Here is a 26,231-nt window from a genome sequence, read left to right as displayed (position 1 = left end):
AGGACATATTTAGTGAAATGTGGTAACTCTTTGAGATATGTTCATGTGGATCACATCATTGAGGCACATGACGAGATGAATGTAGCACCAGGACATGATGATAAACTTGACACAGTTTCAGATGATCATCATCATGATGATGTCAAAGATGATGTTTCCCAGCATCCACTTACTGTGTCAACTGACTGTAGTGATGATATGTCTGTCACTGATAATGCACAGAGTGCAAGTAAAACCCCTGTAAAACTTGATGGAGGGAATAGTCCTAGAAGATCAAACAGAGTTTGGAGACCTGTAATTAAATTAGACCTCTAATTATCTGAATTGTGAACAGGCCTTTCAAAACTGTTTAGTTAGGAAGTTATATTTGTTGTGTTCTATTCCCTTCTTTCCTGCCATATGTAATTCTGTAAGTTTTGTTTATTTAGGATTTGTAGCAGCCATGCTCTCTTTTGAAAGGGAGAAATAGTGTTATATATATGTATGTTTATATGCTGCCTTTATTGAATATATATATTATATATTATGTTACTTCTTACCAAAGTCAGAAAGTGTTTAGGCTTGTGTAGTGGACACGACTTTTGTGCACGATAGTACATACCATTACTCAAATTCATGTTGACAGATTCGGTATGTTTAATGAGACTGGATTCTATAATGTTCCTACTGACAATTGAATTTCAAGGTAATATTGAGGAGGCAATATCCCAGTCAATGCAATGCTTATTATCTCTCATATGAATGAACAGATCATTGGATTCCTGGCCTATCCTAACACGATATTTATGCTGTTTAAGTCTAGTTATAAGATCTTTACCCGTCTGGCCTAAGTAGAACATATTACATTCCCTGCAAGGAACCTTGTAAATACAGCCGCCTGCATTGTTGGGGGAGTTCTTAATTAACATTTGTTTTTCAGTGCATGAGTTTTTAAATGTCACATTAACGTTCCAGGTTTTCAGTTGTATAGGAATTTGAGAGAAGTTTTTGTTAAATGATAATACTAAGAGATTCTTATTGTCTTGGGTTGGCTTAGGATCAGTTCAATAAAAAGATTTCTAGTAATGTTAAGGCATTTGTCTATAAAAGACCTAGGGTACTTAAGGTTCAAGCCAATATTATAGATATATTTATATTCCTCATCAATGAATTCCGGGCTGCATATTCTTAGAGCACGTAAAAACATTGATGAAAATATTGACTGTTTGACTCTATTATGGTGGGCAGAATAATAATGAATGTATGAACACACATTAGTAGGTTTCCTATAAATACTGAACTTAAAGGTGTTACCTATTCTGTGAATCAGACAGTCTAGGAATGGTAATTTGCAGTCATTCTCTAATTCCACAGTGAATTTGATCGAGGGGGCTAAGTTGTTAAGTTGTGGTAGAAAAGCCTTTAGGTCCTCATTACATGGCCAAAGACATATTACATCATCTACATATCTAAACCAGACTGCTGAAGGTGGTAAAATGTTACTTAATAGTTTCTTCTCAAAGAATTCCATATATAAGTTGCTTAATACTGGTGAAAGCGGATTACCCATTGCCATACAAATTTTTTTAGCATAATGTTCTCCATTGGATTCAAATTTACAATCCTTGATACATAGTTTGGTGAGTTCGATGAAGTCGTCTTTCGAAACGGCAATGAAATATTTATCCAGGGAATCTATGAGGAACTCCAGTAAATCATCAATTGGGACCTTAGTAAAGAGTGATGTTACATCAAAACTGACCAGTTTAAAATCATAATTAATGTGTAAGTTATTGAGTTTATCAACCAGATCCATATTATTCTTAATATTAGAGTTAGAAATGTTGCCAACTAGGGGATTTAGTAAAGAAACTAACCATTTCGATAATTTATCAGAGATTGACCCAACAGAGCTAATGATGGGTCTTGCTGGGTTATTAGGCTTGTGGGTCTTGATTACACCGTACATGTATGGCAGTGGAGGGGACGTTGAAGTAAGATGTTTAATGAGAGTAGCTTTACCTCTCAATAGAGACTTAAGTTTTTTGTTAAACTGGGTGTTAACAGTGTTGAGAGGATTATTTATGAGCTTTGAATATGTTGCAGCATCACATAAAAGGTCATTCATTTTAGAAATATAATCATCTTTGTTTAAAATCACTACTGTGTTGGCTTTATCTGCTTTAGTGACATGTAGATCCTTATTTTTCTTAAGGGCTTGGATTGCTTTGGTGAATCTATCTGGACAGTTTGGAATTTACTTTGCACTTACCCCTGAAGATGTGAATTACACGAAAGCGCTTGGGAACTTCGTGTTTTCTTTTTCCTTGTGGTTATCAGCATATACCTAGATCACGCGCACCTACAGTGATTTATTTGCACACACACACACACACACATATATATATATATATATATATATATATATATATATATATATATATATATATATATATATATATATATATATATATATATATATATATCACAAGGCCTTGTGTGAAATATAACAGAGTCTAGAACTGCTTTTAGTGTCCTTGTGGCCTAGCCGGTAAGCGTTCCCTAGTCACACCCAGTAGGTCGAGGGTTCGATTCCTTGCTGGTGAGGTCGTTGATTATATGTTCAAAGTCTGCGTGTTATATGGACTAAAAATGAAGTATATATATGTACCTCGCGTTTCATACCAGCTGGATTCGGTAAAATGCTACTGACACCACATAAGAGGCACGGGCAGTTTCCCAATGAGGTTCACGGCGCCATCAGCTCGATGAACAGGCTTTGTGTGAAATATAACAGAGTCTAGAACTGCTTTTAGTGTCCTTGTGGCCTAGCCGGTAAGCGTTCCCTAGTCACACCCAGTAGGTCGAGGGTTCGATTCCTTGCTGGTGAGGTCGTTGATTATATGTTCAAAGTCCGCGTGTTATATGGACTAAAAATGAAGTATATATATATATATATATATATATATATACTAATATATATATATATATATATATATATATATATATATATATATATATATATATATATATATATATATATATATTATATAAATATATATAAATAAATATATATATATATATATATATATATATTCATTTTAGTCCATATAACACGCGGACTTTGAACATATAATCAACGACCTCACCAGCAGGGAATCGAACCCTCGACCTACTGGGTGGGACTAGGGAACGCTTACCGGCTAGGCCACAAGGAAACTAAAAGCAGTTCTAGACTCTGTTATATTTCACACAAAGCCTGTTCATCGAGCTGATGGCGCCGTGAACCTCATTGGGAAACTGCCCGTGCCTCGTATGTGGTAAAATGCTACTGACAAGATAAATCTTGATAAAATCACACGGGAAAATGGAAACAACGGAGCACCTTAGCTTTCGTCTTTATTCAAGACATCTTCAGAGGCAACTTCAGAGGAATAAAGACGAAAGCTAAGGTGCTCCGTTGTTTCCATTTTCCCGTGTGATTTTATCAAGATATATATATATATATATATATATATATATATATATATATATATATATATATATATATATATATATATATATATATATATTAAAGCATGTATTTGTGTCTCACCTTGTTTGTGGGTATATGTGATTCAAAGCTTGTGTGTGTCTGTGGCTTTAGACCCTCACGTGGCATCACTGACATGACCTTTGCTGCCCGCCAGATACAGGAAAGGTGCCGAGAACAGCGTCGTGACCTGTACATAACCTTCATTGACCTCACCAAGGCCCTCGATTCGGCAACAGGGAAACCTTCTGGCGGACCATCAGCCGTTTTGGCTGCCCACCAAAATCCATCGCCATTGTGAGGCAACTCCACGATGGCATGAACGGCAGTGTCTTGCACAATGGCACCTAGCCTGAGTTCTTCCCCATCCAAACGGGGGTAAAACAAGAATGTGTACTAGCACCAACTCTCTCTTCCAATTTTTGTCTGCCTTCCTTACTCATATCAGTGCCAATTTAGCCGACGGGGTGGACATCGAGTATAGGATGAAGGGTCTTTTCAACATAAGACGACTCCAGGCAGGAACAAAGGTGTCTGTAACTTCTATTAATGAATTTCAGTATGCAGACCACCTCTCCCTTGTCACTCACATTGAACGCGTCCTACAGGAGATCCTGAACACCTACATAGATGCGTATGCACTCCTCGGCCTTGAGGTGAATGTACTTAAGGCTCAGATTCTCTTTCAGCCTGCCCCTGGTTCAGCCACACCTCCACCATCCATCCAACTTAATGGTACTACTCTCTCTAATGTTACCCACTTTCGGTATCTCGGCTCCCAACCTGTCCACCACGGTGGGCATCGATGAAGAGATTCAACATCGGATCAGATGTGCATCTCAAGCCTTTGGCAGACTCCGTACCCGTGTCTTCAGCTGTTGGGAGCTGAAATTATTTACAAAGTTACATGTATATCGAGCAGTGGTCCTCCCCACCCTGCTATATGGCAGTGAGACATGGGTCACATACATGAGGCACCTCAAGGCACTTGAAAACGTTCACCAACGTAGTCTACGTTCTATCCTCCGAGTTCGCTGGGTAGACAAGAGAACTAATGCCAGTATTCTCTCTGAAACCAACTGTAGGAGCATTGAATCGCCCATTATCCATTAACATCTACGTTGGACTGGCTATGTTACCCGCATGGACGACAGTAGACTGCTAAAACAGCTACTTTACAGTTCCCTAACGAATAGTAAATGTAACGCTGGAGGGCAGCTGAAAAGGTTTAATGGTAGTCCTAAGACAAACCTGAAAAAGAGCCAAATCGACCTCCCCTCACTTGGGAGACGGTTACTTCACACTGTAACGCTTGGAGGAGCACCACATGCATGGAGGTAGAATAAGGGTGGAGGCGGCATGAGCGGTGTATAGCGCTATCGGGAGTGAAGCCAGCCAGCTGCGCTGCCGCCATACTGTGGTTGGCAAGAGCCCGCTGCCAGCTTCCAGTGCGTACTGCTAGTCTACATGAGTTATTGTTCCTACTGTTCATTCATAAATACATTTGCTAATGTATAAACAAGTGAGAAAATTCAGTAACTGGCGGGACACGGCCGCGACCTCGCCTCCTTTGCCAACCACAATATGGCCGCCGGCAGCTCAGAGTGACCTCACTTTTTTGAGCGGATGCCGCCTCCACCCTTGTTTTACCTCCATGACAACACGAGAAGGTGTCAATACTTTCGAGTTAGCCCGACTGCAAACCGAGGCAGACAAGGGCCAACGCCGGAAAGACGCTGTCACTGCCCCCTCCCGCACTAAATGAAGCCTCCCACACGTAACGGCCTCCCTAGTCACCTCAGAGCTCACTAACGAAGGTGGCATCCTTAATAACTCATATAATTTTATCGAAGCTGGATGATCGTCAAAATCGATTCCAAGTGGCAGGAAAGTAGTAATAGTAGTGTGTGTGTGTGTGTCGGAAACCTGGGCCCCGTATAGGCGCCACATTAGGTCCCGGGAAGCGTTCCACATTAACTGTCTGCGGCGGATCATGGAGTTATCTTGGGAGACCTGAGTGACCTATAACGTGATTTTCCTCAGCACCCAAACCACATGCATTGAAGAAATCTTTGCACGGCGATACCTCCGATGGCTAGTACCAGTGCCGGATTTAGACCTGTGGAGGCCCATGGGCAGCCTCTCTGTGGAGGCCCCCCTCATTATAACTACCCAAGAGGGTGGGGTGGTGAGTGAAGCGAGCCTAAACATCAGGGAGTTCTGGGGGGCGCTGTAAGCCCCCCGGGAAATTTTTGAAAATTGAACACTTCTTTGGAGAATTATGAAGCCATATGCAGTTATATTGAGGAAATTAGAACATTGAGAAATTTTTAATTAACTGTATATTTATTGAGTGTACAAATTCCCATCACACACACACACACACAAAAGTGAGACATGACTGGAGTCATTCATGTGGTTTCAAGTCGACCAGCCCTGATATAGCTACTACCGCACATGTCAAAAATTTTCAAGAAACTTCACAGAAAAGAATATATTATTATTTATTACAGAGAGATGATTCTTTGCATTATTAATCAGATAAACCTCTACTCAAATTATGGTTTTGTCCAAGTAGCTAGCCTAATTTCTATCACGCTTCTTGCTGAACATAGTTTTACGTGATGGAATAGATAAACATGAATTTTAAAGAATGAAAATAAAAATAATCCAAATGAATAAACAAATAAATAAAATATTGTAATATGTGGAGGCCCCCAGATTGGGGAGGCCCCTGGGCAGCTGCCCACTTTGCCCACTCCTGAATCCGGCCCTGGCTAGTACACGCTATCAGAATGACCAAGTACCACCTGACCAAGTACCCATCAAGCAATCGATCCTCATGCCACCAGCAGTAATAGGTTCAAAGATCATTCCACGAACTTTCTCAAGAAATGCGACTTACAGCCTTCAGCCCTGGAGAGGCTCGAAGTTGACCGACCTGTGTGGTTGTTTACCTTCACCCGAGGCACTCAGCATCTGACCTGAAGGAGGACAGAAAGGCACGTCCGATGACTCCAATGCGCTGCAGGAGCCGACCCTCCTAGCCCAAAACACTCCTGCCCCACCTGCGGCAAAAACTGCGGCTCCTGCATTGACCTCCGCAGCCATATGAAGTGGCATCAACGCTGTCGGCGTTAAATCCCCACATTTTCATAACCAGGAGCAACGTCGTCAACGGCCCACGATGAACTGCCATAAGCAAGAAAAAAAAGCAATATGTGTTTGGGATCTTGGGTATGTGTGCGTGTATGTGTGTGTATATGTATTTTGGAGCTTGAGTGCGTGTTTACATATGTCTCAACTTCTATGTATGTATGTGTCACAGAACGTTTATGAATGTATGTATGCTTGAGTGCGTATATGGATGTATGTCTCAGACCCTGTATGTATTTACGTGTGTGAATGTGCAAAAAAATCTAATAGCATGTACTACAGTATATGGGTGTATAAGTGCACGCGCATATCTCTCATAGCTTGTATGTGTATATGTTTGTGAATGTAAATCTCAAAGCTTGTGTGCATGTACAGCGCTTGTACGCGTTTATAACTGATATCTTTTTGCTTGTATCGGTGTATGAATGAAGCAGTGTCTTAAGTTCCGTGTCAGGACAATTTTCAAGCATGATGTTGACATTTCTTCATCTTATCTCTCTTTATCTCTTTGTGCCTGTCTCTGTAGTTATCTCTCCGGTTACGTTTATGTACAGTATGACTCATAGTCACTTAAGCGTCACTTGAGGCGACCACTTGATGTCACTAGGATTCAGAGAACAACTTCTCAAGTATCACACTCTCTTATAGAGCCAAGATTTTATTATTGACCACACACTGGCCAGGCGTACAGATTAGGAAATGCGTAAATTTATTTTGAAATTGTTAAGTAAAACTAATGTACAGTATATGATTAACCAGGGATGGCGAGCCCTCAGAGTGTGCAGTTGCTTGTTATTTATTTGAGTCCCGGATATTTAGAGGAATGATCCCACCTTCAGAGATATTTTTTTCTTAAAGATGCATTTCTGAATTATTACTTGAAAACATCTAGTTTACTACTAACCTAGAGTACGCACATACTGACCATAGTTGTTAAAGAGCAGAAATGCATTATAATGTTAACACATGTCTTCCGAGGATATCTTTCATAACTTTATTGTTGATAACTAGTGTATTTATGAATCTTAGATACGCGATTAAAGACCTTATTTACCGAGCCACAGTCATGCATTACCGTATAAGGGCATGTTGCTTTGAACGTGCCACTGCGAATCGCTCGAGGTTGGTGTTACAGCTTCTTACTGCGGTTCAACAAGCACCTACTCAAGATAGATTATACACTAGGCTTCGTCCACTCCACTGCTATATTGTTACCAGAACAAAGTAGGGTTGGCGAGACCCGGCAGCAATATTAGTTGTGGTCTGTGACGTAATGTATCTTAATATTAAAAGAAAGATTCTTACAACGACTTTCCAAATAACACGAACCAACCAAACGTAATCAATATAGCCATCGTAGGTTAGTTTCGTTGGTTCGATTAATCTGCTTCATAAACATGACCTCAGCCGTTGCAACCAATCATAGGCTGCCTGGCTTCCGGATCCTCTCTAGTGATGATTGAAGTACGTATGACACGTCCTGTCTCTTTACGTTTATGAAGTGACGCGACATCTCCGTTACACGAACGATTTGTTATCTGTTGATGCACTGGTTGATTTGTATGAATTAATAACGGCAAATCCTGAAACGTATTATCACTAGACCTGTTACCCATAATTTTTTTTTACGTTTTTTCCTCGATATCAACAGGGCCTGCAACTATCCATTAAAGTAATGCCTACGTATTAATATCGTCATTAAAATTACCTTTTCCCTTTGACATTATTTGATTAACTAGCCATTAAGTATTACCTACACACTTATCAACAACTTACACAGAACAATATTCGTAACACGGAATGACGGTTCTGTCTTGAACACTGATCTAGGGCCGCAAGATCCGTTCCTTTGTTTACATGCAGAGTTTCCGGGAAGTTTAGTTGCTTCTTTTCAGAGAGAGGATATATATATTATATATATATATATATATATATATATATATATATATATATATATATATATATATATATATATATATATATATATGCAAGTAAATCACTGTAGGTGCGCGTGATCTAGGTATACTGTCTGTACTCACCCCTGAAGATGTGAATTACACGAAAGCGCTTGGGAACTTCGTGTTTTCTTCTTTCCTTGTAGTTATCAGCATATATATATATATATATACTGTATATATAGGTGATAATAAAAACTTATCATTTTCTTTTAGGTTAGGTTAGGGCAATAATTTGGGGTATTTTCTTATATTATTGGGGTGATAGTTATAGACCAGCAGTTGCCAGGTGTAACTGATGAAATCGTTCACCAAAATCCGGCAATATTCGTTCGTAAAATGAACCAATCTTGCCTACCTAACCGAACCTAAACTATCTAACCAAACCTAACCAGAGGTTTTCAGAGGGCGGAGAAGCCGGCATAAATCCCCAGCGTCTGGACCTCTGGGTAACCCAGGAACGGGAATATAAATATTAAATACAGTTTATCTGAAAAGGGGTCCATAACTTTATCTTTCACGGGACCCTGGCCAGCTCTCGTCGGCCCCCAACCTAACCAAACCTAAAATAACAGTTACCGACTGTAGAATAGTGTTCAGGCGGGAAACAAATTGTAAAAAAAAAATATCAAGAAAAAAGTTTTCCTCGTTATCTTTTTGGCCTTCTCGCGAGGTAAAGATATATCTTCGATAGACAAATGTCCTTAAGTTTCCGGTTCATGCACACAACTGTTATTTAGTGTTACCAACAGGGCCGGATTCAGGAGTGGGCAAAGCAGGCAGCTGCCCAGGGGCCACCACAATCTGGGGGCCTCCACATATTACAATATTTTATTTATTTGTTTATTCATTTGGATTATTTTTATTTTCATTCTTTAAAATTCATGTTTATCTGTTCCATCACGTAAAACTATGTTCAGCAAGAAGCGTGATAGAAATTAGGCTAGCTACTCCTTGAAATTCATGAATACCTGGTTTTCCTATGAACTGTGTATTTTTAATGAATGCTATTGTTTGTTTTGCTAATAATATATTTAGAATTCCACAAACATATATTGATTAAAAATGAACTACATGGAATAACGAAATTGAGATTAAAAAAAAACAAATAAAATATTTTTTCATTATCACTTCCATTACGAATGCCATCAGGGCGCTGTGTTTGTTGACAGTCGGTCGGAGGGGGTTGGGTCGTGTAGTATCTGCACATCTGTTGTCATGTGTCTGTCGATTAAAGAGGAGACTTGCATCGCCCATGATTCGTGAAGTTCCCAATAGTAGACATAAACATGTCTTGCAGATGTAAAATGAGCAGGGCCGGCGCTACCCACTAGGCGAACTCGGCGATCGCCTAGGGCGCCAACATCTGGGGACGCCACAAATTTAGGACAAACTTTGATAAAATTAAAAATGAAGGGAAAACTGTGGTGGACACTGTGGTGGAGCCGTGGAGGGTCGGAGCAGGATGTTAGAAGGGGGGGGGGGTGGGTAGACGGTAGCCGACTGTGTTTTCTTTTTTAATATTATTCGTTAACCCCCAGGAGGTACTAACCCCGGTCCTTATCTTTGGCGGCCTGGAGAACTGTCGAGCAGTGACCTGAAGGCTGACATCTGAGGAACCCTTCTCCCAACCCCACCATCCCCTCCCCTCCCTTACTGCCAGGGCGGCTGAGCCGCCCCTTCCCTGCCTTTGTCGGGATGAGGCAAGGTTAACTGACCTCTGAAGTTTGACCTCGCATAACATAATCCCACTGAGACTGGCCAGCGGCCAGAGCCGCCAGCCGCCAGGCAAATAGTAACCTGGAACAACTTGATTAGTTGGAGATCAAGATTCAAGCTGTCCAGACTACTCACAGACACCAGTGACCAGGCCACTTCAGTCCGAGTCAGTCATCTCCAAAAGTGTGGTGCAGTGGCAACAACTTCAACAGCTGGCTATCCTGCTAAACAGTAAGTTGAAACTGTCTTATTATTTTTATAATGTATGTAGTTATTTGATTTCTCTTGTACTCTGTCTATAATGCTGTACACCTTAGCTAGTCTTTGTTTCAATCTTAGTGCTTCTCGTCATTTCGTCAAGTTTTATCATACGTGTGTTACGATGTGTACTAGTGGACGTATGTACTGCGTGAGTGTGTACTAGTGGACGTATGTACTGCGTGAGTGTGTACTAGTGGACGTATGTACTGCGTGAGTGTGTACTAGTGGACGTATGTACTGCGTGAGTGTGTACTAGTGGACGTATGTACTGCGTGAGTGTGTACTAGTGGACGTATGTACTGCGTGAGTGTGTACTAGTGGACGTATGTACTGCGTGAGTGTGTACTAGTGGACGTGCTGTACTGTACTGGGTGAGTGTGTACTAGTGGACGTATGTGCTGCGTGAGTGTGTACTAGTGGACTGTGTGTACTGCATGAGTGTGTACTAGTGGACATGTGTACTGCGTGAGTGTCTGTGCTAATTATGTGCGTGGTGTGTACTAGTGAGTATGTACTGGTGTGTGTGTACTAGTGGACGTATGTACTGGTGAGTGTGTACTAGTGGACGTATGTACTGCGTGGTGTGTACTAGTGGACGTATGTACTGCGTGAGTGTGTACTAGTGGACGTATGTACTGCGTGAGTGTGTACTAGTGGACGTATGTACTGCGTGAGTGTGTACTAGTGGACGTATGTACTGCGTGAGTGTGTACTAGTGGACGTATGTACTGCGTGAGTGTGTACTAGTGGACGTATGTACTGCGTGAGTGTGTACTAGTGGACGTATGTACTGCGTGAGTGTGTACTAGTGGACGTATGTACTGCGTGAGTGTGTACTAGTGATTGTATTTTTTTCAACAATAATTTGATATATGTTTTGTAGAATATATTTGGTTATGTATCCATTACAATAAAAGCTAATCTCCAGTTTCACAATGTAGTAATGGGTTACTGTACCTACATTAGCTTATCAAAACTTTCAAGGGGGCGTACATCTAAAGGCTTGCATAGGGCGCCAAATCATCTTGCACCGGCCCTGAAAATGAGAGAGAGAATTGTCATGTGTGCTTGTTGAGTGAAGTCGTCGCCGCTCAGTGATGAATGATCTTGTCAGTTGTCATTTCCTAGAACATGTCTTGCAAATGTTTTACTATTGGATGCAAAACTTCAATTTTATTTATAGTTGAGTTAATACCTATTCTGAATCTATCTGACCTTGGACTTAAAGAAGCCTATACATGCAGTCTTGGACAGAACCATTATTTAAGTAGAGGTTTATCTGATTAATAATGCAAAGAATCATCTCTCTGTAATAACTAATAATATATTCTTTTCTGTGAAGTCTCTTGGAAATTTTTGACATGTGCTGTAGTAGCTATATCAGGGCTGGTCGACTTGAAACCACATGAATGACTCCAGTCATGTCTCACTTTTTTTTGTGTGTGTGTGTGATGGGAATTTGTACACTCAATAAATATACAGTTAATTAAAAATTTCTCAATGTTCTAATTTCCTCAATATAACTGCATATGGCTTCAAAATTCTCCAAAGAAGTGTTCAAATTTCAAAAATTTCCCGGGGGGCTTACAGCGCCCCCCAGAACTCCCAGATGTTTAGGCTCGCTTCACTCGCCACCCCACCCTCTTGGGTAGTTATAATGAGGGGGGCCTCCACAGGGAGGCTGCCCATGGGCCTCCACAGGTCTAAATCCGTCAATGGTTACCAAAGTATTTACCCTTCAAGTTACCAGACCAGTTATTACTTAATATTAACAAACTTATTATTTTTTATTTCCTTTGATATCATTTTGAGTATTGTCTATAGTTCTATACCATTGATAAATTTGATAGGAATACAGTAGTTTCATATACAGTATATAACCCTACCGTACAATTCTTAGTATCAACAAAGAAGGTACATTCAGGAGCCAGTGCATGCCTAGTACTTGCCAACAGTGCGTAACAGAGACGACCGATCGCCCAAGCGGCTAACGAGTCGATCAGTGGTTAAGAGGATAACAGAAAAGGAAAGTAACAGAGACGACCGATCGCCCAAGCGGCTAACGAGTCGATCAGTGGTTAAGAGGATAACAGAAAAAAAAGAAGAAACTGAATATTACTAATACCATTTGATGCATACCTCTCCAGGGTTTATACAGCCATCACTAGACTGGCCACCTAACAAGATATTCCCATAACTCTTGAAATTACAGACATAAACACAATAATTCACCTAACAATATAACTACGATGTTGAGATGTGATTTTTCCCTCACAATGATGACCTTTTCTACTAATGGAACATTCTTTGACCTCTGCGTCAGGGCTATATCCTCCGTGAGTCAGACGAGGAGATCCTGGAGATATTTGACGGAACTGTCTTGTATCAATTAGAGAAGAACGTTTCGGGAAAAATTATTGACGAAAGAATGACGTAAGAGGATGAAGAAGTGTGGGGGTGAGGGGGGCGAGGAAGGAGATGATAAGGTCTTGTTGAATAGAATAAAGTCGGGTGGAGTCCGCTGTCGATACCAGATCACAGGGAGCCTCACACCTCACCGCACCACCCTGCATTTCCCGGAGCTGAGAGCGTCTCCTTTTGTCTGCTAGCTGACTATACCTCCCTGTGTTTACTATCTGCAGTCTGCTGTCTACCCACGTCCTCATGGGTAACTGTTGCCTGACTCACTCACCTACACTAAGAACATAAGAACATAAGAATGGAGGAAACTGCAGCGGGCCTATTGACCCATACAGGGCAGCCCCATTTACACTCAGCCCCTATTGCTCATACTGTATATCCAACCTATGTTTGAAACTATCCAGCGTATTCGAGTTAATGATGATGTTTGGTAACTCCATTCATCCACTACTCTATTTCCAAACCAATGTTTTCCTATTCCGCGCCTAAATCAAAATTTGTCTAATTTAAAACCATTGTCACGAGTTTGCTCCTGGTTGGATAGTTTGAGTACCTTTGTAATGTCCCCTTTGTTTAGCCCTGCCTTCCATTTATACACCTCTATCATATCGCCCCTCACTCTATGTCTCTCGAGGGAGTGCAAGTTAAGATGCTTTAACCTGTCTCTGTGCTCAAGGTTCCTAATGCCCGGAATTAGTCTTGTCATTCTCCTCTGAATTCTTTCTAGGAATTCTATATCCATTCTGCAATACGATGACCAGAATTGAACTGCATAATCCAAGTGAGGTCTCACAAGCGCAAGATATAGTTTTAGGATGACCTCGCTGGTCTTGAAACTAACACTCCTTTGTATGAACCCAAGTACTTTATTTGCCTTGTTTCGAACAAATATACATTGTTTAATTGACTTAAAATTCCTAATTATCATTACTCCTAAATCTCTCTCACAGTCGGATTTCTCAATAACATCGTTGTTTATCTGGTATCTGGTTTCTCTTTTTACATCTCCTAGCCTAAGTGCTTTACATTTATCCACATTGAATTTCATCTGCCATTTTTCAGACCATTCAAAAATTTTGTTAAGATCTTCCTGTAGTTTTGCCGAGTCCTCGTCAGATTTAATTACTCGTCCTATTTTAGTGTTGTCAGCAAATTTACTTATGTTGCTGTCTACGCCTATATCTATGTCGTATATGTTTATAATAAATAATAATGGTCCAGTAATTTGCCTACAATTGATGTTAAACTAGTTGGACGGTAGTTAGAGGATAATGTTATATCTCCCGTCTTGAAAATCGTTATTACATTCGCTATCCTCCAGGATTCTGGCACTACACCCGTTTTTAAAGACATGTTAAACAACTTTGCTAAGGGCATACTAAGCTCTTCTTTACATTCATTTAATACTCTGGCATATATCTCATCTGGACCTGGTGTCTATTTGCTTACTAACATCTTAAGTAGTCACTACTATCTCGGTTAATTTATTTTCTTCACTATCTCTGCATATAGTCGGTGCCTCGGGTATCATGTTTAAATTTTCGGTGGTGAAAACTGTTGAAAATTTTTTGTTTTCAGATTATTGCTCATTTCTCCGTCGTTATCAGTTAGCTCGCCGATATCTGACTGTATTGGTCCAATCTTTTCTCGTGTTTTAGTTTGATACATTTGAAAGAATCCCTTGGGGTGTGACTTCGCCTCCCTTGCTACCTTCAGTTCATTGTTCCTCTTTGCTTTTCTTATCTCGGTCTTAACCCTACTGGCCAATACCTTATAATAATCTCGGAGGTAAACTTCACCATGATATATTCTCCTACCTATAGCCTTCCTTCATCTAATAATAGTCTTTAAATAATTATTTATCCATTTGGGGTCATTATTTAAATTGTTGTGGAACTCGTCAACCTTAGATCTCATGATCAGGTCATCCTCAACCGTCATATTTTGTGAGGTTATCGTTATCAGGTCTTCAGGTAAAGTGAGGTCGCCCTCTGTGAGTGCATTGTGTGAGGCCACCTCACGTGGCCCCTTCTGAAATTTGGGACTTTGATGGGTTTTCCTTGAGGTTCCCATTAAATTCTAATTTGGAACATACTTCTTTGTGATAGCTGTTAGCAAGTTCGTTCCTTACCTCGACATTACTAATGAGGTTTTCTGTTTTTTTACAGAACTAAATCGAGTATATTATTACCCCGGGTGGTTTCAGTTATATGTTGATTTAGGAAACGGCCATGAACTTTTTCAAGAAAATACTCTGATTCTGAGTTACTCGTAAGGACGATCCAATCTATTTGGCTAAAGTTAAAGTCGCCTACTACATAGACGTTGCTATGACTGGATGTCCTGTGCATTTCATCCCAGGCAAGTCGCTCATTAACTCTATCAAGATTAGGAGGTCTATATATTACTCCTACGATTAATTTTTCCCTACCATCTTATGTTAACGCTTTTGTTGATTCTGTGGATACATTTGTTTCATACCGCAAGCAAGGATTTCTTTCTCTCTCTCTCTCTCTCTCTCTCTCTCTCTCTCTCGTATATCCCGAACGTGAAAGAAGACATATTCCTGTCTCCTCATTTAAATATCTTCCCTTTCCAAATTGTGTCTATCAAAGTTTTAACGAAGTTCACCTCGAAAATAGTTAAACGCTAAAGTAAGGTCCACCTCGAAATTAAGTAAATTCTCAGCGAAGGAAGACCTGGATGATAGCTAACGTTTTATAAATGTTGTTCCTCTCCCACAGAAGGTGTAAGTAACGGTCGCCGTGTGGTGGTCAGTTTGGTTCTCTTGTTGGCCCTCGTTAGTACAGCATCAGCCTCGCTGGTTCCATTTTATCACCCTGATTCACCCCGTCAACAACCCACGTCTACTGAAGCTATGGTTACTACCTTTAACATTACCCATACTTCTAGTGAGGCCAAGACTACCAACGTCAACATCTCTCTTACCTCCAGTGAGGCCAAGACTACCAACACCACCCTCCCTCCTACCTTCAGCAGCGTCCACAACTCGACGGCTTCCTTCCAAAACCTCGCTAGGTTGTCGTCACAAGGCAGAGAGCTTCTGTGTAACCAAACCCTTCAAGAAGTTATCGTGAACAAGGCAAAGGTTATCATGTCCATCATCGACGACTTCAAGAATGATTATGTAAGTTTTCCCTTTCACTTTATTGGACAATAATTGGTAAATTTTATATTTTCTCGTATAATAACAGTGCTGTATGTTTTAACATGTATTTCTGTTGATATACTAGTACAAGATAAACTTACACAGTTACCACGTAACACATGTTGACAAAGTTAATTTATAAGAACTTGACACAATTTAGTCTTCAGTAAAAACACTAACTTTTGCCTGTCGTTGACCACATTAGCACTAACACGATGGCACACTAATTCTACTGTACGTTAGTCATTGTTGCTCCGTCGCCAACAATGTCAGTTGTTGAGTAGCTGTGTTAACTCCTTTCTTCTGCTCATCCTCCAGGTCAGGAATAAGTTCAAGACTGATTGGGACTTCATTGATTCATTCTTTGACCCAAGTACAGATAAGGATTATGTGAAGGTTTGTGACGCAAGTGAGTGTGCTGAGGTTCTTCCCACCCTGCCCACCCCGCCCCACCACCCACCCATCACCCAGGAGGAGGCCAAGGAACAGCTGGCCAACATCACGGGCTGGGTGCAGCAGTACATCATCGCTATGGAGCAAGTCTTCCTTGATCAGTCGCTCACTGAAGACATATTTCAAGAGAACATAGACGATGTGTACCGTCTGCTGGAGGGGCTAACGAGGGTGCTGACTCAGGGCGTCGAGGACTGTCAGGCTGTGGCTGACGACACCATCGTCAGGCAGCTGGCCAGCAAAATATACACCAGCACAAACACCTTCCTCATCAACCAGAGGGGCTTCAGGAGCCTCCGTCAGTGTCGTCAAGGACTTCAGTACATCGTTGACGTATTTTCCAGCAGCAGCGACAAGGAGGACCTGTAGTGCCCCACCGCCAGTGTATCTCTGTGTTGTGTTACACGCTGTACACGAGTATGTTTGTGTTACACACTATGCACGAGTGTGTAGTGTTACTAGATAAAATTTATTACTTAAATATAAGATACAATCCTAGTTGATAGTTTATGAACTAATATTGGTTAATATCTATCATTATATTGTGTATTAGATGTGATGTAAAATTTATTGTTGTTATTGTTACAAGCAGTTGAGTGGTTACCTACGTGTATGTTGGTACTCGATTTGGTTGTTGGGTTTAGTGTTAACGCTTCTAAATGTTTTTAAATGTTTATTGTACTGATACTTGTTTTTCTGTTATCCTCTTCACCACTGATCGGCTCGTTAGCCGCTTGGGCGATCGGTCACGTCTCTGTTACGCACTGTTGGCAAGTACTGGGCATGCACCGGCTCCTGAATGTACCTGAACCTGCTCCAGTGTTGGTCAAGTCTTGTCTTGAAAGAGCTCACACTCTGTGCCGTCACAACACTTTCTGGCTGATTGTTCTGACCTCACTAGGGGAAAGGTCACGGCAGGGTTAGTTCCCGAGGGATAATTATCAGATATGGCCAGTGCTATGTGCTGTCTTGGGTATGTGAGTTTGTTGACCAAACTGGAGTGGTCCATGGAAGAATTGGCGAGGGCCAAGAAAGAAATTGAGAGGGCCACGTTGGTGAACCTGAAATTAAAGGAAGAGCTGGCGAAGTTAAAAGGGGAGGCTGGACGCTAGGGTGTGTCAATTTAGGGGGTGAACTGGCTAAATTGAAAATCGAGTAATTTGGTAGCAATTTATTGTAGTCTTTAAGCATGCAAAACAATATTCTGGCATAAATTTTTTTTTATAATAAGTCCTACCTACATCAAATGGATTTTTAAATGTACATATTTGTGAATTTATAACATAACCAGCGTTTGCACACATGTTACTGTTTCAAGTTTCAAATTATTATATTTTATTATTCGTAGTCTATTTGAAAGTAACCAATGCCTTCATACTCTCTTTGCTTTGGTTTCTTGTCATCAGTAGTCTGCTTGCTATTTGTGCTTTGATGTAACCTTCTCGCCTCTCGTGGCTGTAAACATGGCCCGCTGCTTCTGTGACCATTTTCACACATCTCTCCACACTTTGAGTGTGGGAAGGCCACTTCGGCACCTGCATTGGAGTCTCTTTAAGGTTTCTCAATTCTTGGCTAGTTAGACTTGTTGTCAATGGTGGCTCTAAGACTTCCAAACTCAAGTCAACCAATTCTGACAATTTGGTGGCATTGACGTTTATTGGGGGAACTTTTCTTGAATGAAACGAACAGTCTCCCAACTGGTCGTCATCTATTAGCGTTCCTCTAATCTTTAGAATGACTTCTACAGCCTCGGTTCGGAGATTGGTACATTGACTGCAAAGCATTGCTTGCAAAACTGCTTCTGATCGAGCATACCAAGCGGACCTTCTTGCCACAGGTAACACGATGTCCCTCACTACCTTCCTCTGTGTTCTTACTAGCTGCAATTGAAACAAAAGGTGATTGGGCCCATCCACCCACATAGGATTAAGTTTCACACTAAACCACTGGGGAAGATAAACTCCAATAATAAATTCAACAATTAACCTCAAATTCTTCAGCACTTTGCCCTTCAATTCGTGTTTGGAAATCCAAATCCTGCAGAAACGAAGAGCTGTAGTTAACCAACGGCTGTGACTGACAGGTCCAATCTCCAAGAGAGCCAATGACTGAGGCACTTCTCCTGATCTTATTGCTTGGGCAATACGATAAGCATAGGATTGTTCTGTGCTGAGATCTTTGATGACTCCTTCAGACAACGCCGGAAGGGAAGGGCCAACTTCGACCTTTGGAAAGGTTGTATTTATTTCTAGTTGTGTTGCTTCATCCAGCATGATGCCAAGGGGACCTGACCACTTGTTGTTGCTCTTTGTAAGACCATCAAGTACCTGGATGAGATGACGAAGAGGTAGCTCGCCTGTATGTAAATCACATACAATCCAAACAAGTCTTCTTCCTAGTTTTTCTCTAAATGCGTCATTACACCCCCCTGCCATCCGGTGTTCACTGCAGTTGAATCTCCACCAACAGCCTGCAGTGAACTGCCAAGTCCTCTCTCCTGAACCCAACATAAAATATGATCAGCAATGACCTCTGCATGTTTCTTCCCTTCTACTTCAGTTTCGGGAGCAAAGTGAAACAAAAACCGACCACCAGGCTCAGAACAGACAGAGTAGTGTTCTTCTTTGATGAGACCTGGAAACTTTCTGTTCACTCCCTCTACTTCTAGCAAAACTTTTGTGTCATCTATTCTTCCATCAAACAAAAGACAGGAGAGCCCTCCCTCGCTTAAATCTTTTTCATGCTGATCAGATATTTCCTTCATTATTTTTTCTTGTGCTCTTCTAATTTTATTATGATCTATCACCAAAGATACATCCTCTCGGCTGATGAGGCCTGCATCTATCCAAGCGGCAGTTGCAATTTCTGCAGCCTCACGAAGTCCAGCATGGTGGCGAATACTAGCTAAAGCAATGTTTGAAATATTTCTTGTGTTGTATTTCATTTTCTTTGGTAAAGGTTCAGATGGCTCTTTGGAACTATCATCTGATGTTGCTTCCTGTTCATCAGAAGAACTATCAAAGAAGTGATAAACATCTTGACACAGCTCTTCCTCTCTTTGGATGGCTTCTTCACTCTTCATTTTCTTCTTTTGTTCCCTCTCTCGGATTTGTTCTCTCTTCTTGGCATTAGCAATCTGCTTCTTTGTTTCTGAATAATCTATTGAACCCATTTGCATACTTCCTTGGCCTTCTGCCTTTGTCCTCTGTGCCTTTATAAATTCAAGCTCTAAAACAGGGATCTTCTTTTCACGAGGACAACCACAATCAATGTGGGAATTATTTTCTCTCTTACCTGAGTGAGAACAGTTGGATTCAGAACATAATTGTATGGAGCACTTGCAGGTCAAAATGTCAAACAGAGTATCAAGTGTGTGCAGAAATTCATTTTTCCTGGCCAAGTTTCCTTTACCAAGTGATGTTTCAACTGCTTTGTGCCATAATTTCGTTAGTTTTAGCTCAATAGTTCGACACTGATTAATCACAGGTGGTTTGAATAGTGCATTAGCTTTTGTCCATTGATGCAGAAGAGGGACTATCATGTCATTTATGAGTTCTTTATCTGTATAGTTCCTTCTGTCCTTTGCATTTTTTTCTCGAAGGAGTAACCCTAATCTTAGCATGTCTCTCACTGTTGGAAGTTCTGATACAGGAAGCTCCTTCCCTTTACCAACTAGCAGGCTCAAGTGGGTTGACAACTGACTTCTTGTCTTCAATTTTGACATCTTCACACTATCTGACAAATAGAAAAATATTTCAATGTTTCATAATTCAATTGTTGTTTCAAAAAATATCAATTTGTTTATCAAAAATGCTGTAACAGAAATAACATAATAATTTCTTAGAACATAATGTTTTATACAATGATATAAGTAACTGCGACAATCAATATGCCCTACTTACAATAATTAAAATGTAGAATTCGTCTGGTAGAGTAGGTGCAAGTGCAATGAGAGCAAACCACCGTCTATGATATCTAGAAGGAGAGTGAGCCGGGCGCCTTATCCTCACGCTTGGTACAAGTCAAAACAAGAATTAAACTGTCCCACACGGAGAGCCTGTTCATGTTCATGTTCTGACATGCATATTGTACACAAGCTATAGAACCATAAAATACTCCATAATCCATATGCTTACATGAGATTAGTTAATATCAAGTGAATAATTCTAATCAAGTCTCATTAATTTGTTGAAATACTGATATTTGAAACTTTAAGGTATAATTGATGTAGGTGAGGGTTATTTCAATTCATTTTTGTTTGCTAATCTCAAGTTTAGACATAAAGAGGCACAATATTTTGACTACCAAATTTGATTTTTAACATGTTGACAAAATTGACACACCCTAATAAATAAGCTTTGAAAATGAGAGAGAGAGAGAGAGAGAGAGAGAGAGAGAGAGAGAGAGAGAGAGAGAGAGAGAGATATGATAACAGTAATTAAAACTGTTAATTAAACGACTACTTCTACAGCTCCTATTACGACTACTGCTACAATCAGCCTAGTACTGTTATTACTTATTATATTAAGAATAATTATTTTATTGTAAAATAATAATAACAATAATAATAGAGATAATATAATCTCTCTCTCTCCATTCTTGACTATATGGAGTAGGTACAGTACCTCAGGTCACTTATTGTCCTCGACTAATTGGTCAGGTGAAGAGTCAGGTTGTTTTAAAAGTAAGATAATGCGATTCTAGTTACGTTAAGTTTGGCTAAATTAACAATTTGGCAAAAGTGAACTTCAGTTAAGTTGGAATATTTTAACAATATGGGATAAGTTAACTTAGTTTAAGTTAGGTTACATTACAATATTGATTAGATTAACTCGGGTTAATTCAGTATACATTAGAAGTATAACTTAGATCTGGTTAGAGGTAAATGTTAAAATATATTAGGTTAATTTAGAATAGAATTGATTAGATTGTGAACAGAGTAAGTTATCATAAGTTAAGGGAGTGTTAGGTTTAGTTATGTTACGAATATGTTAAATTGGGTTAGGTTCGGTTAAGGTGAAGCTAAGGTTAGATTAGTTTAGGCTAGATTAGGTTAGATTAAGGTAGGGTAGGGTAGGTATAGCGCATACTCTAGGTTAGGTTTGGTTAAGGTAGGTTAAGTTCCGGGATCAGTGATTAGTTAGATTAGGTTATGTTAGGTTCAGCACAAAGACTTAACATATCGACATCACTCGTTTGTTCTTACCTTACTCAAGTTGAAAACATCTCACATATTCTTATATTAGCTTATTCTTAACTGAGATCGAGGGAGGTAACAGTTGAGAGCCGTTGGTCGCCTAGATACTGTGAGTTTGGTGGAGGCGAAACACAACCAGCTGGGACATGACGTCATCATGCTGGAAAATTTAAAGTGAATAAATTATCTACCATGGTAAGGTTAATATAGACTCTGTGGACGGAAGCTCAGTTATAATGAGTATATTAGTGAATATTGATATATTTATGTTCTTGAATATGAATGCGCTATACCAACAAAACGGAAGTTGTTTAAGGTATAAGGACTCCCGTAAGCTGTTGGGCTCAACCTTTCTATAGTTTACAATCTAACGGATAAAGAATTCTTACTCAAGGAGCCATAAGTTATCTCCCGGGAATGACGTCACCACTAACTATTCTTTACGAATTGTACAGAGAAGAAACCACTAACGTACACAAGCAGTTACACATAAATACACACAATCACACATAAACACGCACAATAATATAATAAACACACATATAAAACAATGACGTTTCGTAAGGCTGTTAGATAAGGTTCTCCAGCCATCTACAGTACAGTATAGTACATCCTGGTGACTATCATCGGGAGGGGTGAGGGGCGGCGCCAGACAGGAGACGCTCAACAGGTACTTGATGGTCTTGTCAGAAATATTAAGATTAACGTCCCGGGGCGCGTTATTAATGAATGGGCGAAGACGGTAGTGAGGGAAGGTTTGATAAGACGAGGGAAGAGGGAGGGACGAGTCGATAAGAGCGTGAGATATAAGTGATAGAGTCTGCTTATGGCATCACAGCATACACGGCTTCTGACGTATCATCACCACCACCTCCGTCTTCCCCTGTATACTAGACTCATAACAAATATATGCTGTTTGCTGGATTAAAGACAGTCTTCCTGCTTGGACTAACCATATAATTATCCCCTTGTGTTGCTGTTTGCTGTCTCCCTTAAGCACTGCAGATATGGGTGAGTGTTACCTGATTCTCGTACTCCCTAATCACAATCCGCACTGTAAAGTAAGAGTTTAAAAAGGGATTTTAATTGTCCCTAATTGCCAAACTTTTTAAGGGTATGTGATTACCAATGAACTTGTGCAAATTTGAAGGGTATACAAGGGCGGATCCAGGGGGTCCTTGGAGTCCGTTCCCCCCTTTTTCATCAGAAAATTCCATACTTTTTTCTTGAATGCAGTATTGTACTCAAGCATTTATGTATAGTAAAAAGTAATTACTATTGACCTCAGAATATCTGCTAATATCAAGGTTATGAATGGCACATTATAATAATCATAAAATAAGGGGCCTCATCTATTACTCTTTAAAGCCTTTATACCTAAGATAATATATTGAAAAAATTACATCCATCCTTCCCCTCCTTCTTTTATTAATTTCTCTGTTGTCTTCAATCCCCCATCTCTGTTGTCTTCAATCCCCCCATCTCTGTTGTCTTCAATCCCCCCATCTCTGTTGTCTTCAATCCCCCCCATCTGTTGTCTTCAATCCCCCCCATCTCTGTTGTAATCCCCCATCTCTGTTGTCTTCAATCCCCCCATCTCTGTTGTCTTCAATCCCCCCCATCTCTGTTGTCTTCAATCCCCCCATCTCTGTTGTCTTCAATCCCCCCATCTCTGTTGTCTTCAATCCCCCCATCTCTGTTGTCTCTTCAATCCCCCCCATCTCTGTTGTCTTCAATCCCCCCCATCTCTGTTGTCTTCAATCCCCCCATCTCTGTTGTCTTCAATCCCCCCCATCTCTGTTGTCTTCAATCCCCATCTCTGTTGTCTTCAATCCCCCCATCTCTGTTGTCTTCAATCCCCCATCTCTGTTGTCTTCAATCCCCCCATCTCTGTTGTCTTCAATCCCCCCATCTCTGTTGTCTTCAATCCCCCCCATCTCTGTTGAACAATTTACATGGCATATTACCCTCCTACCCCCTACAAACGCCCCTCCCCGAAGTCGACCATTCCCCCTCTTCACACCATGAACATATATTCCCCAAAACCTCCACCTAACTTCGGCTGACAGGTTCTGAGTGAGGATATACCTCAACGTTTTAACGAAGGTAGATCTCGATGTTTAGGCGATGTGTTAGCAAAGGCAGACATCTCTGGTTAAGCTGATGATTTAGGGAAGGTCCACCTGCATAGAAAACTGACTTTTAACATTTTTTTTCCTCTCTGAAAAAGGTGTCAATAGCGGTCATCGTGTGGTGGTCAGTTGGGTTCTCTTGTTGGCCCTCGCCAGTACAGTGTCGGCCTTGTCACCTCTCCACCCACTGGACTCTTTTTATCAGTCTGACTCACCCCGTCAGCAATCCACGCGTACTGAAACCACAACTATTACCGCCAGTGAGGCCAAGACTATCAACACCAGCCTCTCTCCTATTTCCAGTGAGGACAAGACTACCAACACCAGTTTCCCTTCTAACTCCAGTGAGGCTAAGACAACCAACACCACCCTCCCTCCTACCTTCAGCAGCGTCCACAACTCGACGGCTTCCTTCCAGAACCTCGCTAGGTTGTCGTCACAAGGCAGAGAGCTTCTGTGTAACCAAACCCTTCAAGAAGTTATCGTGAACAAGGCAAAGGTTATCATGTCCATCATCGACGACTTCAAGAATGATTATGTAAGTTTTCCCTTTCACTTTATTGGACAATAATTGGTAAATTTTATATTTTCTCGTATAATAACAGTGCTGTATGTTTTAACATGTATTTCTGTTGATATACTGGTACAAGATAAACTTACACAGTTACCACGTAACACATGTTGACATAAAGTTAATTTATAAAAACTTGACACAATTTAGTCTTCAGTAAAAACACTAACTTTTGCCTGTCGTTGACCACATTAGCACTAACACGATGGCACACTAATTCTACTGTACGTTAGTCATTGTTGCTCCGTCGCCAACAATGTCAGTTGTTGAGTAGCTGTGTTAACTCCTTTCTTCTGCTCATCCTCCAGGTCAGGAATAAGTTCAAGACTGATTGGGACTTCATTGATTCATTCTTTGACCCAAGTACAGATAAGGATTATGTGAAGGTTTGTGACGCAAGTGAGTGTGCTGAGGTTCTTCCCACCCTGCCCACCCCGCCCCACCACCCACCCACCACCCAGGAGGAGGCCAAGGAACAGCTGGCCAACATCACGGGCTGGGTGCAGCAGTACATCATCGCTATGGAGCAAGTCTTCCTTGATCAGTCGCTCACTGAAGACATATTTCAAGAGAACATAGACGATGTGTACCGTCTGCTGGAGGGGCTAACGAGGGTGCTGACTCAGGGCGTCGAGGACTGTCACGCTGTGGCTGACGACGCCATCGTCAGGCAGCTGGCCAGCAAAATATACACCAGCACAAACACCTTCCTCATCAACCAGAGGGGCTTCAGGAGCCTCCGTCAGTGTCGTCAAGGACTTCAGTACATCGTTGACGTATTTTCCAGCAGCAGCGACAAGGACCTGTAGTGCCCCACCGCCAGTGTATCCCTGTGTTGTGTTACACGCTGTACGCGAGTATGTTTGTGTTACACGCTGTACACGAGTGTGTAGTGTTACACACTATGCACGAGTGTGTAGTGTTACACTCTAGATGGATAAATATTTTATTGACCACAAGTTATGAATGCAGAGTTTACATTAAAATCTTACCTGAAATGATGCAAATGCTTTAAAACACCAAATATTAATAAAAGTTTACTGATTCAACCAGTGTTACCGCCACAGTAAGATAAACATGAGAGAGAGAGAGAGAGAGAGAGAGAGAGAGGGAGGGTGAGAAGGGGGGCAGTGCTGACAACGTGTTTGTTGGTCGTCTAATATAAAACAGATGCCCTCGTCTAGGGCTGCGATTGGATGGCGATTGCTCAGTAGTCTACCAATTCTTGCAGAAGAAACAACACGCTGGTCGAACCCAAGATCCTAGGACGTAAATATAAACTCTAAATAACTAATAAGTATATTTATGTACTGTAATTTGATCATATTATACAACTTGTCTCCTGATGTATCAACAGATGTAATATGTGAGTTATACTTAAGATGTTAACAGGCTATGTACTGTATATTGATTGTATTATTCATTCTATGTGTCCTGAGATAACAGCATTTGTTATGTGAATTGTTCTTTGTGTTCTGACCTCACTAGGGGAAAGGTCACGGCAGGGTTAGCTCCAGAGGGATAATTATCAGATATGGCCAGTGATATGTGCGGTCTTGGGTATGAGAGTTTGTTGACCAAACTGGAGTGGTCCACTGAAGAATTGGCGAGGGCCAAGTTAGAAATTGAGAGGGCCACGTTGGAGAACCTGAAATTAAGGAAAGAGCTGGCGAAGTTAAAAGGAGA

General features: G+C 40.8%; 2 protein-coding genes across 2 annotated transcripts; both read left to right on the top strand.

Annotated features, from left to right (window-relative positions):
- Positions 1-13,124: 13,124 nt before the first annotated feature.
- Positions 13,125-17,330, top strand: LOC121870555. Its single transcript, XM_042372386.1, has 3 exons — positions 13,125-13,270; positions 15,768-16,171; positions 16,511-17,330. Exons 1-3 carry the CDS (start codon positions 13,267-13,269, stop codon positions 17,012-17,014), a joined length of 912 nt encoding a protein of 303 aa, XP_042228320.1. The 5' UTR covers positions 13,125-13,266; the 3' UTR covers positions 17,015-17,330.
- Positions 17,331-22,660: 5,330 nt separating this feature from the next.
- LOC121870554 lies at positions 22,661-25,547 on the top strand. The gene is made up of 3 exons (XM_042372385.1): positions 22,661-22,853; positions 24,073-24,512; positions 24,854-25,547. Exons 1-3 carry the CDS (start codon positions 22,850-22,852, stop codon positions 25,352-25,354), a joined length of 945 nt encoding a protein of 314 aa, XP_042228319.1. The 5' UTR covers positions 22,661-22,849; the 3' UTR covers positions 25,355-25,547.
- Positions 25,548-26,231: the final 684 nt, after the last annotated feature.

Source organism: Homarus americanus, unplaced genomic scaffold (genome assembly GCF_018991925.1).
Source record: "Homarus americanus isolate GMGI-L3 unplaced genomic scaffold, GMGI_Hamer_2.0 scaffold56333, whole genome shotgun sequence".
NCBI lineage: Eukaryota > Metazoa > Arthropoda > Malacostraca > Decapoda > Nephropidae > Homarus > Homarus americanus.
This window is presented reverse-complemented; position numbering and strand designations above follow the sequence as displayed.